The 15,534-nt window shown below is 34.8% G+C and overlaps 1 protein-coding gene across 1 annotated transcript; it reads right to left on the reverse strand.

Annotated features, from left to right (window-relative positions):
• Positions 1–18: 18 nt before the first annotated feature.
• Positions 19–12,750, reverse strand: sfxn5b (sideroflexin 5b). Its single transcript, XM_083559742.1, has 14 exons — positions 12,553–12,750; positions 8,217–8,285; positions 7,885–7,962; positions 7,548–7,574; positions 7,187–7,241; positions 5,866–5,891; positions 5,662–5,715; positions 3,923–3,979; positions 3,605–3,670; positions 3,278–3,368; positions 2,877–2,992; positions 2,539–2,624; positions 1,555–1,672; positions 19–1,330 (listed from the first exon to the last, which is right to left on the reverse strand). The coding sequence occupies exons 1-14, from the start codon at positions 12,607–12,609 to the stop codon at positions 1,253–1,255; spliced, it is 978 nt and encodes a 325-aa protein (XP_083415868.1). The 5' UTR covers positions 12,610–12,750; the 3' UTR covers positions 19–1,252.
• Between the last annotated feature and the right edge of the window lie 2,784 nt (positions 12,751–15,534).

Genomic DNA, 15,534 nt, shown 5'->3' on the forward strand with positions numbered 1-15,534 from the left:
ATAAAGAAGACAAGAAGCTGAAAACAACAGGGTTGGTGACCCTCAAATATATTTGTCAATATTCTGTTATTAAAGTACCTGATTATAAGTGCTACAGCAAGTGCAAGAAAAAAAATGGAGAAAAACTCACGAATCTCAAAAAGGAAACGTTTTTGATGCAAGTACAAATATCTCAGCAATTCTCTGTGTCAGTTACAAAGCTACAGTGAGTAACACACACAGGCTTTAAAAAAGAATAACGGAAACAATATTAACTATATTAAAAGACCTTAACTGCATACATGTAGAACAATTAAGAAGCATTGGTGCATTGTAAAGGTTGCTAATAAGACAATTTAACAAAAATATTAGAATTAATGCCACAGTTGCCTCATATCTGAAAAACAGGGAAAAACCCAGGTTTAACATGTTCACAAGGAGTTTGCAACCATAACGGCACCTGTACTGGTGTAGAACACATTACCCATCTTCATCATGGCCTTTGATGCAAAATGTTTTTGAATAAAAGATTTGCCATGTACTCCAGTTTCCTGCAGTTGTTTGTTAACACTGGGCGACTGAATGTTCTATACCTCGATTAGTGTTCATTGTTGAACTTTAACTTATACATACCATTGGTTAGGATTCACTCTAAGAATCTCTGGAATTTTAAATACAAGATTATCAAGATTATTAGAACACAATATAGACTTAAAAATAGGACTAAAAGCTGTTCCTTGATGTATTTGCACTTTTTTTGTTCTTCAGAAAACAACAGTGGACCAATACTTTTATTAACATAATTATTCTCCCAGAATGCAATGCTAAATAAAAAAAAAAAAAATGATTAAAAGCTGTTTCTTGGTGTTTCTATACTTTAAGAAATCAGCGGAGCACCACTGCTTTCATTAATCTTCCATTAATAAAAATGCTTAGAGGCAAAAAATCCTAACAGAATATTGTTTAGCTTGTGAAATTTTCCTGACCGAAACTGCTTCAGCACTTTGCCATTCTATAACTATTGCATACTGTAAACTGTATACTGTCATACATTATTAATTGTAGTACAGATTAATGGCTTGAAGTTTAAGCTTATGTCATTAACATGGTGTAATTTTTGCTCTTTTGCTACAATATTATATTGTCCATTCTCCACTGCACCTGCTTTGTTAAACAACAATGGACGGCTGTTTAATCAGAATAGTTTGCTTTCTGCTTCCTCTTCGTTCTCCCTCTTTTGGCATCTCTCACTCCTTCTCTGTGTTTGCTTTCTTCACAGTCCTTTGTTATAGGTCAGCACCTTGCAATCGGTTGCCATGGCAATTTCCGGCTCAAGGTGAGAAGCCTCAATCTGTGAAGTGTGAAAAAATGATTAGCAGGACGCAGCTCTCTGGCAAAAACCTCTATTTCACTTTGTGCAAACTCGCACAAAAATACACACATTTATAAACACTTATAAGCAAGAATAATGTCATGAGAACTAAGCCATGAAAAATTATTCGGAGAGTTCAAAATGATATTTTATTCTCTGAAATGCAGTCTGAGTTACAAAGAGGTGAAAGGGTGCGATCTTACTTGAGACATCTGTGGGAAGAGGCTGATGGCTAGAGGCAGAGAGAGACCGAACACGGCCAGGCACACTAAGCTGTGGACAGGCAGCATGAGCCGGCGATGGGCCTGCATCAGAGGCAGCCTGAGGGGAAGTGAAAGGAGTATTATATCAAAGTAACAAACTCAAAATTTCATGTTTCCTTGTATGATATAGTATAAAAATTTTTTAATAAAAAAATAATATAACAAATATATATCGAATATTTTAGCTCATAAAAAGTAAAAAAACACTTGAAATAAAAAAATAAAAAAACACTGTTATAGAGAAACACAAACTGCAATAGATAAGAAATAAACCACAATGGAGAATACTGTTATAAAAGACTTAACAATAGGATGGAGTTGTGTTGCCATTACAACCACAAAGTTGATTAATTTCTTTATAAATGGGTGTCAAAACATATTATATTCCTCTTCTACATAAGGAATCAGCCATCAATTCCAACTTTCATTCAATTTAGATATATTTTTATAAATTTGATTTAGATTTTCTATTTTATAAATATGCACATCTATTCTATTCTATTCTATTCTATTCTATTCTATTCTATTCTATTCTATTCTATTGTTGTCAAAAGTCTATAAATCAAGCTAGTTCCAATTATCACTTCAATAATAGCAAATAAAAACAACTTTTTGTCTCTCTCATAGTAAAAAATATAAATAAAATAAAGCCCTATCATTTCCTAGAGAAACAAAGCCCTTAGACTTTCCTGTGTCTAAATATGAAGAGTCACAGATTTTCTTCTGACACTGGAGAACTTCCAAAAATGCTACAAAAAAGCTTCACCATAGCCACAATTACAAATATTAAAAAAAACCTATACAAAAAATATATAACTGTATAAACAATAAATATTTTTTTGTATTAAGAACCACAATAAGCTGCTGTTCAAAATTAACAAACACCTTCTAATCAATTATTCTGTGGTATAAAAAATGTAATACTTCTCCACAAAGGCCATTATTATAGGTGGGAGAACAAATATAGGCAGTGGAAGGACCACTCTTGTAAACGCTGTCTCCATCAGTGCCTATGGAAAAGACAATCACCGGTCACTTCTTAATTATTACTTCATTTTTCAACAACAAAAATTAAACAAAATGTATAGAGAGAAAACAGTAAAGGAATGTAGACAATTAAAATTAAAGATAGAATTAAAATCTGCTATAAAAGATATCTTTACTGAAAATGATAAAAAAAAAAAGTATTATCCAGTTGTATGTGCTGAGGCTTCAGATTACATTAGCAATAGTACACAGGAATTTGTCACCAAATCTCTCACATGTTTGGCTGCTATCCGAGAAGAGCCCACCACATTCCCTTTGGAGTCTAGCACATCGATCCCCTCTGAGAGTTCGTTGTGTCTCATAAGAGCCACATTACACACATTTGCACTAGCTGTCAAAGGAAAAAAGATGTCATGAAAATATAGAAGCACTAGAAGAACTAGTGCTTGATAGATGATGTTTATTAAGCCATGGAAACAGGACACTTTGGAAGGTTGTTGAGTGCAATCTGATAATCGTAATATAGTATATATTATAATATAATAACTTGTGGTGCAGTGGGTCAAAAGAGGCTCAGTGACAGCAACATTTGGTTGAGTTCATCACAGTCATTTCACAGCCTTATGTGGGCCAGGCAAGTGGTAAATGTGTGTTATTTTTATAATATACTACACACCTACAGCAGGGAAAGGAATGAATCTCTGTATGATGAGTCTGGTGGCTGGGTTAAATTTCCTGGATTTCTCTATAAGCACATTCAAACCAACCTACAACAAAACCGAAAAGAGTTCATGAATCAAAGCTACTGAATAACAATTAAAAATCATTCTTTACTGACTATAACTTTGAATAACTATTAAGTAAGATTAAGATTAGAATACATAGTAATTCAATCTGTTTTAATATGAGCATTTCAAACAGACATGGCACATAAAGCAACCAATTGCATTGAATTATTCTTCAAATATAAGGAAAAGACAGAAGCAATTCTAAAGTAAGCCACCGCAATTGAGACCGCGCTCGTCACAGCTCCCAGGTACCCCTGAATAAACCTCGATGTTGGTGTGGGCTGGAAAGAGAAAAGTATTGGTATCAGATTTACATTTCAAAGTATCTGGAGACAGTTTTGCACACACAGAAATATACACAGCCCGGCATGCTGACAGTCTGGAGTCTGGAAGCAGATGCAGAACAGATGTCCTGCCTAAAGCAGCAACTAAAGCCCATTCACACAGAAGTGACATAAAGCATCGCTTCACTGCAAGTCCATCTGCACTAACATTAAATAATGACCTTGATAAAATTAGTAAATTCACCGTACCTTCGTGGCATTGCGGTTGGCGTAGTTTACACAAGCATTATGGCTCTGGTTTAACCACTGTGGGGTCAAAAGGACAATAGTTAATAAAGCTGGGTATAAATGTTTATTAGCATAAAGGTACATTACACGTTAAACAACACTATTCAAGCACAGACAGACTGAGTAGAAGAAAGTAAGAACATTCTTTCAAAAATGGAAGCAGATTTTTGCATTGACACACTTAATTTGTCTCATGTCTTGCTAAATTGGGCAACAAACACATTTTTCACCACAAAACTACAACCAAGTCATTCTTGTAGCTGTGCTTTAATCTTGCATTTCATCAATGATTATACTACAGTACTGTAACACTACAGTACTGTAACTCTAAAACTCAGTTGGTTAAATCATTTATAAATGTACTTTAAACCATAGTTTCTAGCACAATATTGTTTATATTGAACGTGTTCACAGGGATTTGTATGCTCCACATAAATCACATAAACTTAATATCAACAGACTGAATAAAAAAAAAATAAACAGACTAAATAACGAAGATTTCCAAGTGTGAGTGCATTGTAACACTTCTGCGTTGTAACTTTCAACTTAACATTCCAATATTATGACACGCTACATATTTTTATAAAAAAAAAAAAAAAAAAATATGCAAGTGAGAAAGTTAAGTGAGAGAAGGACTGTTTATAACTGCTATAGCAGAAGTGATAACTGGACCTAAACTTGTTTCCTTGTCCTTTCACTATAACTATAAATGGGTTAAATGCCTGACACATCATTCTAAATGAATTAAAAAATGTAATCAAATGTTGGCAAATAGTTGTAAAATAAGTACAAATTATAACTTTGGATTGTGTTGTTTGCTTGTTAGCACAACCGACTAGCACAGCATCACTTTCACTTTTACTTACTTTTTTTATACAAGCACATGACAGTTTAATTACAATTACATCACACTGTGTCACTTTAATTTGTACTTCTGTCATACATATCCATCCATCCATTCCTTCATGTATGTGTATATACATTTTTTTTTTTGCCAGGATGTGTGTGTGTGTGTGTGTGTGTGTGTGTGTGTGTGTGTGTGTATATATATATATATATATATATATATATATATATATATATATATATATATATATATATATATATATATATACTTTTATACTTATTTTATTTATTTTTATGTTACTTTACTCATTTATATTTTTATCTTATATTGTATTTATTTTAAGTTTACAAGTTGGACAGTCGTAAAAAGCATTTCACTATATGTCATACTCTGTATGAATGTATATGTGATTAATAAAATTTGAATTTGCATTTGTTATAAGAGAACCGTCAAATTTCGGGTTGTAACATAACTCTTTGTTGCTTTGGGCCAGTGCTGATTATTTTCCTATATCAGCTCACTCTATCGTGTTATATTTCTTACATAATTTTTATTTTTGCCTGCATGTTTTGTGTATATGCTTCGGTAATTTCCCTGTGTATTGTTTGTGGGCAATGTTTCTCTTATGTAAAGCGAGCGTGCATAAAAGAAAATCACAAACTGAACAAAATTTCCTTTTGTGGTTGTCATACTAACAGTAGTAAATGTAGTAGTAGTAGTAGTAGTAGTAGTAGTAGTAGTAGTAGTAGTAGTAGTAGTAGTAGTAGTAGTAGTAGTAGTAGTAGTAGTAGTAGTAGTCGTAGTGGTACTGTAGATGCAGGAGTACTATAGTGGTTGTAGCTATAATATTTACCTGCCAGAACACGGTGGTTGCCAAAGTCTGGTTTGGGAGAAGGAGACCAACCACCTACAAGACACATGTGGACATTAATAAACATATTTATTTATTTAGTTCCTTCAATAAAACAAACTTTTCACAGATATTTGTAAGCACAAGAATAATAAAAAATTTAGTTATAATTAAGATAACTTTCAGCAAAATTGTACAAACACTTACAATGGGTGTTCCAAAAGGAACATAACCTAAGAAAGAAAAGAACATTTGGTAGAAAACAAAACGAATAGGGGACACAAATGAAAAATGTTTATTCCCTGGACTGGACTATACATTTATCTGAAACGCCGCAATAAAAAACAACCGCCTCTGCACATAAACTCATTAAAGTAATTTATAATTACTGCTATCGATCTTTTTTCAGAAGAAGCAACTACTGCAATAATGCTATACTACTGCTATCTGTCTTTCTTACAGCACTTACCTTCAGAACTCGCTTGCACATGAACTATATCCCTGAAGGTACTTTAGATTAAAGCTGGGATGAGAACATTTATACAGCTAGAATATATAGACCTTTTATACTGACTGTAAAAGTAGTGTACATTCTAATAAAGATTTAAAGGGAATTAGAGAGCTACATTAGCTCCTTTGCTTTAGGGTGCAATTTCTAATAGGAAAAACATGTATATTTATGCCAACAGCCTTATTTATGCAGTTTCTATCAGCAGCCTATTCGAAATTCAAACTAGATGGTTTTAGCATAAAATGAACACCTAGTGGTCATTAAGATCCACTCAGGGGCTGGATTTTATGTATTTCTTTTAGAGATTTGTGAATATATGTAATTTATTTTTTAAGTATCTGAAATTAAAATCTGATTACTTTTTTCAGGATCAGCTTTTTCATGATTGCAATTCAAAAAGATTCAATACTTAATTCAACCAAAAATACCACAGATAAGTTTTTTGTTCGGGCAATTTTTTTAATTTTTTTTTTATTTTTTAGAAATCAGTCAATAACTGATGCCATACACAGTGTATACAAACACATCAGAGACATTCAATCAATTTATAGTACATTTTACACCTTAGCCTTAGTCATTAGCTACTTATGCTGAGGGCCCATTTCCAGTTGCTTAGCAACACTGTTCTCACAACTTGCTATTAACTATACTACATCTAGCCTGGGAGTGAGACGACTAGAACAAATCCTTCATTGAAACCTTATTTATGTTAGGTTAGGAAAACAGAGAGGAAAGTTTGGTGTAGGAAACATTTAAATAATAAAGAAAGATGCTGATCATTAATGTGGTATTGATTATGATGTGTTTTGCTGTCAATTATATTTCTACTTAACTTTTTACTTTACTTATTTACTCTACTTTACAGGCTAAAAGAAATAGATAGGATGCCTATTTTTTATAGGCATTATAGAGAAACGCCTATGTAAATATCACTCCTGATTGTGATGTGTCTTACTCTGGGTTAATATTAAAAAATAATAATAATATAAAGTAGAGAAGGAAAAAATATAGACATACCTGACATGCGAAAAGGCATAAAAATCTTCTGTCCAGTGTCAGGGTGAATAATAGCCTGCAGTCAAATAAATAAATCTCAGCCAGTTATTACAAATATACATGTAGAACATACAAGGTGAATAAGATTAGGTGAAATGAAACATTTTCTGGATCAAATTAAGTATTAACATGTTCATCAGCTGCATCTTAAGCAGATCAGCTAGCAAACACATTTTAGCTTAGAAGAGCAGACAGTTGAAAACACAAAGCGAGCAATTAAAGACCACAGCATGAATGAATTCATGCGTTCTATAGGAAACAAGAGTCCAGGAACAAAAGGGTGTTGATTCAAGAAAATTACAGAAAATATATAATGTCTTACCTGTTTCACTTTCTGAGCCTCCCAGAGCTGAACAACAAAAATCATTTCAGTACAGAGCAGTGCTCAAGCAAAGAGGATAGCTGAAGTTTTTATATATTGCACTGTAACAAATCTTTTCATTATTATAAGGCCAACATGACGTACAAAAATACAGTTCTTTTAGGTATCAAAAATTACAGATCTTTATCTTTGCAGGTAAAATCTCAGACACCCTCAAAGATGTTTTACAGAAAAAAACGTTTATTACTTAATATTCTGCTATGAGTTACGTCTTTAAAATAATAATGACAGGTCCTGAAAGTCAAAAGTGTTAAATCGTGTGTTTTGGCTGCTTTACCTGTTGATCTGTTGTTCCAAATGGAAGAGTCCCATGTTTAAAATGATCCAGGAGATCAACACATTGCTTTAAGTGAGTCTGGAAAAATAAAGTCAGACATAATTCATGTTTTCTTTTAAATTATATGTCAATTAATTTAAATTGATAAATAATGAATACTTTTATATTTAGCAAATTAACAATATAAATTGTCTATTAAAATAGTCTGTAGGAAAAGTAAACAGTCAGCAATACTGAAAACCCAAAATGTGCTTATAAACTAATTTTAATAACCTATAATGCAAAAAAAATACTGCTCTATTATTTGAAATGAATAAAAAGTGCTTTTTTACCTCTGACACAAAAAGAGTTCTGGGGTCGATGATATCTACAAAGTGTCTGAACCGGCCAAGGAACGAGCTCTGTGGGAAAACAAAGACCAAATCAAGAGCTGCTGATTTGATGTTAACCCTTCCTAATGTGTTTAATGCTGTAGTGTAGTGATCCTGATCTGCTTGTAAAAGCATACGTACACCAATTCTTCTGACGACATACTAGTAACAACCACAACAACAACAATAATGTTGACTGCCATTAAAAGCACCAAACAGCAGCATCAGCAATAAAGGTAAGACTGAATAAAAAAAGAAAATCAATAACTACTGGGAAATAATCAGTGGGTGTATATAGAAAGGAGGCTTGTAAATTCTACCCTATTAAGTACTTTTTTGATCTGGCTACAGATCCTTTATTCTCAGACCCGGTGTACACTTTTCTAAGACTGTCCTGGGTTAGCGCTACGGAGTCACAGTCATTGGGGTACATGGCCTAAAAGTCTCTTGAAGCACAGCCCACTGGTTATTGTGGAGTGAGTTGGCTCCACACCTATTGGCTGGCCAAATAAAAGGAGAAACAATAACAGGATGGATGGAATGGATGAGGTGACTCAAGGGTAAATGAAAATGGGTAGTATTTGGGTGCCGTTTAACCAGTGCTCGAATTGAGTCATGTCTTATGGGGTTCCCAGTTGTTGTGTAATTCATATATTTTTTACTAAAAATAATTATGGGGACCCCCCCTAAGTCTATTTTTACTTGTCATGGGGGGTCCCTAATGCCTTATGGGGGGTCCTGGATCCCCCTCAATTCGAGTACATCGTTTAACGCACTGTAATGTAAGGCTCTGCAGATTTGTGTTTTATAATATCCTATTTTAATTAACTATAGCAAGCTAGAGGAGTACAAGAAAAAAACAAAGATTCTGAGTTGTATGGTTTTTATACTGTGAGATTTTGAAGCAAATTGTGGATAAGATTGTGGAATTTGTGGTCTACACTTCACAGGCACAACAAACAATTATTTTAATTCTTTTGATGCTTCTAAATGGGGCAGGATTTTAAATCAATAAACATGAACTATGAATCACTTTTCTTTTGGAAATACAAAGACAGAATACAAATCTAAAGCTGAAATGTTTACATGGCGTTCATATTAAATCTCTGAAAAGATTCATACATATAGAAAACAATTTATCAGCACTGTGACAGTGTTTGGGATCTTGATTTTAGCTTTGGTGACTGCTGCTATTGACTTCCTCATTTCATGCCTACTGTTTTAGAGGCCCAGTGGCAGGACATGCCAAGGGTTTACTTGGCAAACCGCACACAGTGAGACACCACCAGTTTCAATTAGCTGCTCAGTGAAGCTATTTCTCTCTCATGGCTGTTATTTGCGACTTAAAAACATTATATAAATATTGTTATATAAAGATTTTATTTATTTTTTACTGAAAACAACAAAAGTATGCCAACTTCACTGCTTTCCCAAACTAATCCTGTTCAGAAGCCCTGTTTCTATCTTTTGGTATGTGTGCGGAAGTATGTGGGAGAAGACACTTGTTAATAATGCATGTGCTTCTGCTCTCCGGAGAATGCTCCTCACAGATCACAGAGATGCAGCTAGCTCGAGCCCTGCAAGAACAAAAAGAAAACCCTACTGTATATCCTTCGGCTGCCCTCGATTCATCTATAAACAGCAGCAAGGAGACTGTATGGGCAGACTTCTGTGCCATATTTAAAACCAATCAATTTCACACAAAATATAAAATATAATACACCAATAGAGATGCGAACACATTAAATAACCTTAATTTTAGATTTAGGAATAAATGTAATGCGTAATGCAGTGCACTTATCTGCACCTCATTACTGTTACTGCATTAATACTCCTCAGTCTGTGCTGTGTTTGATGAAGGTATCTGTAACTGAAGGCAATGAACCCTTTAGATATATCGCCACATTGCACATCACACATCCATGTGTTTAATTGGAGCATGCGAGGAGATCGTTCGCTCTTTGTTTGCAAGGAATATAATCCAAGGAGACATGTTTTAAAAAACTAGTAAAATTTATAAGACAGATCATGCCACCAAGAAAACATAAGGTTCTCAGATTTTTCTTGGGAGAAAAAAACTGCATGACTGTTACAAAGCAGTGACACTGGAGACTCCTTCCAGAGATGACTATTATACTAATATACTACACTAAAGATAACTATTATAGACTTTTCTTTGTTAAATAACAAAACATTGTTAAATGTATTTATTATTAGCCGTGGATTATATAACTGTCTGCCATATAAGTCCGTACAGAACGTGAGTTTGGTATTACTATAGAAACAATCATATATTAAAATGAGCACATTAATTAAAACCTGGAAATCTAAATTCCAATCCGCAATCAATGCGATGGAAGATTATTTCTGGCCAATCGGATAAGAGAATTTAACTGTACTATTATAAAAGGAGCTCCTGTAACCAGCTATCAACCATTTTATTTAAGTAGTCATTGAAATGTAATCCAACATCATACAAATTGCAAAGATACTCATATATATTAAGTATAGTGCCATGCTACTGATTCCATCTATTTACAGTTTTTCAGGCAGGAAATCAACCAAATGGCCCATTTCCTTAAAAAAGAAATTGTGCACGAGAATCACTTCCTTAAGGAAATCCCAGGGAGGAATGGGGTTGGTCAGTTACAATTCCGTTCTGCCTCACAGAGCATGGAAAGCTGTTCAAATTGCAAAAAGCTCCTGAAAAATCATGCCACAAATTCAAACCTGATACGATATGGATACACCTGCATTTGATATCATTTTCCCCAAAATGACGGCATTTTCACTGGATTCAAATTCAAGTTTATTTCTATGGTGCGTTTCACAAATGGACGTTGTCTCCAAGCAGCTTTACAGAAAGTAAGAATTATAGAACAAAAAATTTATATATAACTATCGTAGATGTTAAGAGGAAGAAACCTTTAGAGAAACCAGACTCTAAACTCCTCATTTGGATGATATCAAGAATGTAATTAGAAATCTTAAAAACAATACAAATAATACCATGAAACACATTAAAATTCCTTTGCATAAAACTGTACCATATCTGATCCTGGACTGATCACATGCACACGGACAAAATCATTATTTACAGTTTTACACTAGCACTCATTGAAATCCCTATTTCCATAATAATAATAATAATAATAATAATAATAATAATAATAATAATAATAATAATAATAATAACAATCATTGCAGAATTTCTTTTTTACAGCCCCACTTGCCCAGTATTGATCAAGCTGTCAATAATTGTGATCATAATGACAATGAGAAGGTTTTGAACTTTGATGTGACGGTGATAAGATGTATATAAACATCTGTACTGCAGGAAGGCGCAATCTAGTGGCACATTGCACGTCCTCCCAAAGCGAACCAAGAACAAAGGAGCGCAAATGGAGCGCCTTGTCTACAGGGAAACAGGTTTATTGCACATTTTCACCCTTTGCCCTGTTTGCCAAAGACTCCAAAGTCTGCAGTAGATATAGGCTGCTTAATAGTCTTAGTGCATTTCAGAAAGAAGCAAACATCAGATCCCACAAAGCGGTGTGACTGTGTGTCTGTCATGTAGACTGTATATATGAAAGACTGATGAGTGGGTGAGAATGATGAAGATCTGGACGCACATGTCGCACATGGTCAGGCGCTTTCCGTGTTAATGAAAGATGACCGTGGTGTTGCCATGGAGAATCCCCGGGTTTTTAAATAGACACTGGTTTATTCATTTGGTCGTGGTGGCCAAGCTCCTCATGATGAAGAGCGCTTATGTGAAAGACGGGAAGGCTGGAGGAGCTGTTACTTTGCATTCTTCACACCGATGTGACCCAGATTTCATAAATTCACAATCAAGAGCTAAAAGCAATTTGCCCTTGTATAAATGCAGATCATGCATGGGCATGAAGATGACATGAAGCATGAACTTGGTGGATCTTCTCAGACCACACAGCTGCAACTTGTGCGAGTTCGTTTGAAAGGCGGAGGAGGAAAACAACTAGATAATAATAAGAAGAATAAATCAATAAATAAACAAGTGGTCGGATCAATGAATAAGTGACGCAAAGTATTTAATGCGCAAATGCAAACCATTGCGCAATGTATCCGCGATTCTGTAGTAGAAAGCGTCAACTTTTTAAAGAAATCGACAAAAATGATGATGATGATGATGAGATAGACAGATAAATAGATACAAACAAAGATGTTGCTGATGATCACCGCTCACCGAGGCTGAACACGAAGCTGCAGTTTGCTGGTAAAGATAACGGGAAACACGGGAAACACGGGAAACACCTACCTGGTCATAGCGCGGCTGTCCGAGCTGGAACGCAGGGTAAACTGCAGCCTCGGTCATTCCTGCAACCAAGACCAAGCGCCAAGTAACACCAAGCCTCCAGAGACGAGATTTTTAAAGAACAGTCAACTCGAGTACGAAAGTCATGAAGCAATCACGCGCAAAGCTTCATGGGAGATGGAGTTTTCTTGTGGTTAACTCCCGAGCGCAACCACAGGGGCCAGGATTTCTCCAAACACGTGAATGACAGAGGGACCCCCAGAACTTTCCCTCTGACCTTCATTCAATATATTCCATGGTTCATTACATTAAATACAGGAGAGTTGGTTAACCCAGAACAAAATAATCAATAATAATCATTAATACATAATAATATATGGAAAGAATAAATAAACAATTGTGTGATAGAAGAGTATCTGCAAGAGTGAAAGGGAAAGTTTACAGGACTGTGGTGAGACTTGAGATGTTGTATGATTTAGAGACAGTGGCATTGAGTAAAAGACAGGAGGTGGAGCTGGAGGAAGCAGTGCTGAAGATGTTGAGGTTTTCGTTGGGAGTGACGAGGATGGACAGGATTAGAAATGAGTTTATTAGAGGGACAGCACATGTAGGACGTTTTGTAGATAAGGTGAGGGAGGCGAGATTGAGATGGTTTGGACATGTGCAGAGGAGGGACATGGGGTATATCGGTAGGAGGAAGGAGGAAAAGGAGGAGGTTTATGGATGTGGTGAAGGAAGACATGCAGGTAGTTGGTGTGACAGAGGCAGATGTAGAGGACAGGGGGTTGTGGAGACGGATGATCCGCTGTGGCGACCCCTAATGGGAGAAGCCGAAAGAAGAAAAAGAAAAAAAACAATTAAATAATTAAAATAATATATTTTTTTCAAGCAGAAATTTTTAAAGTTAGACACAACGTTCCAACTTTCACTCTTGGGCAACAAATGCGTCAAGCCAAAATGCTGAAGATGGTGGTAGCTCAGTGTTTAAGGCTTAGTGGTGATCGAGAAAATCGGGGGGTTCACACCCCGGTATCGTCAAACGTCCACTCTTGGGGCCCTTTTAACAACAAATTTTTTGCTCCTTTACTTTTGTTGCCGTGAACTTGAACTGTTTGGTGGGAAGCTAGAAACAGGGAAATTCACTTATACAGTATTGTAGCAAGCAAAGGTAAAATCATGATAGTGATAAACATGTTTGATGTCAATTTCAGCATGTCTGGATTAACCAAAAACTGCTCATCAACCCGTGTAAAACAGCAACATTGGTTGGAACAACATTGATCAATCTCTCTGCAAAAAGCTGTCTGTATGTTTACCAACAAGACCTAAACCTTTAAAGAAAGTAAAGGGAAAGGCTTGTATAATGTTGGTGATTTTTTTTTATGATTTCCAGTGATTCATTATGTATTGTGTATCAAATGTATTCAAATTGTTTATCCAAATTTCTTCTAAATGCAGATTTACTTTTAAATCAGGAGGAAATTGATGCAAAACACCATGACCTGGAGTAATTTTTTTTTAACACAGAGTAAGACACTTTCAATCAGCAAAGTCCAATCAGCAAATTAGAACAAGTTTTGTGAATGAATGAATGTAAATGTTTGTTTTTTTTCATTTACATTTTTTTTTTAATTTACATTTTTTTTTTCATTTCAGTTTTGCAGCTTTTTCCCTCACACAAGTCAAGAAGTCAAGTCAAGACGCTTTTATTGTCATTTCAATTATATATAGCTGATGCAGTACACAGTGAAATTAAACAATGTTCTTCCTGAACCCTGCAAATCCAAGTGAGCTTTGGAGCACTCTAGTGCTGATTCAAGGATAGTGATATTTCAGCTCTTCAAGTGAGTGGACTACAACGCCATCAAATGGAACTTAATCAAACTACCAAAATAACTTTTTTAGCCTAAGTGTGTTTGCTGCAGTGGTGAACATAAACCATGTACTTGAGATAAAGTAGAGATACAGTAGCTAAGATATGGCTCCGATAAAAGTAAAAGTGCTTCCTTTAAACTTTTACTTGAGAAAAAGTACAAAAGTATTTGTCTTCAAATGTACTTAAGTATCCAAAGTAATATCTCATCCCATTTATCTCATGTTAATCTTAGCACACCAATCTATTAATAGAATGATATTAATTAGTCAAACACTCACTGATATCTATGAAAATGATCATGAGACCAAAACTAATTCAACTCCTTCAAACGTACTTCAAAAACTACAGATGCAATATTTGCTTTGAGGATGTTGATGGAGAAGTATAGAGAAGGTCAGAAGGATTGCATCTTTATGGATTTACTGCTACTACTTTAAAGGGTGTTGGGGCAAGTTTGAGTCAGGAGTTGCTTCCATCATTTATTCCTCTCAAAATGTTGTTTGCTGTTGATCTGACACTGAACTGTATGTTCATGCTACAGTAAGAAGATACCACCAAGAGGTTCAAAACAGAGCTCGCGCTCGGCCTGATTGGTGGCTTGCTGCGTAATTGACCACTGAAGATTTTATTCACTCAAAAATAAAAAGGAACAACTGATTCTACAAAATGTAGTTAAGTAAAATGCAGCATATTTGACTTTGATATGTAGTGAAGTTAAAGTCTCCCCAAATGGAAATACTTCAGTAAAGTAAAGTAAAAAATTACATTTAATTTATTACTGTCCACCACTGGTTTTCTGATCAATATAGACACATGCATTAATCTTAATATGGCAATTTAGATCAGTTAATTCATTAAATCATCAAATTCATAAAAAAGTGCAATTCCACATGTTTTTTTTTTGAACAACTTTATTTATTCAAATGAAACCACTTGGAATAAATAAGACTGGTAAAACACAAATGGGAATGTTCTGGAAAAGCTATGTAACAAAAGTATAATTTGTAAAAGTGTCAGATCCACAAGGTACACTCACAGTGCTCTATGGCTTTAGCCATAACATCCCACAATAATTCAACCTCTTCAACATTCAGTCAATCAACAGAAAA

This window comes from Silurus aristotelis, assembly GCF_946808225.1.
Source record: "Silurus aristotelis genome assembly, chromosome: 14".
Taxonomy (NCBI): Eukaryota; Metazoa; Chordata; class Actinopteri; order Siluriformes; family Siluridae; genus Silurus; species Silurus aristotelis.

Bases quoted from the DNA above. Each gene is read 5' to 3' on its own strand.
- sfxn5b (XM_083559742.1), bottom strand. From the start codon at position 12,609: ATGACCGAGGCTGCAGTTTACCCTGCGTTCCAGCTCGGACAGCCGCGC. The intron at 7,963-8,216 runs GTAAAAAAGCAC...TTATTTTTCCAG, and splicing joins GAACTCTTTTTGTGTCAGAG to ACTCACTTAAAGCAATGTGT. The intron at 2,993-3,277 runs GTGTGTAGTATA...TTCCTTTGACAG, and splicing joins CATTCCTTTCCCTGCTGTAG to CTAGTGCAAATGTGTGTAAT.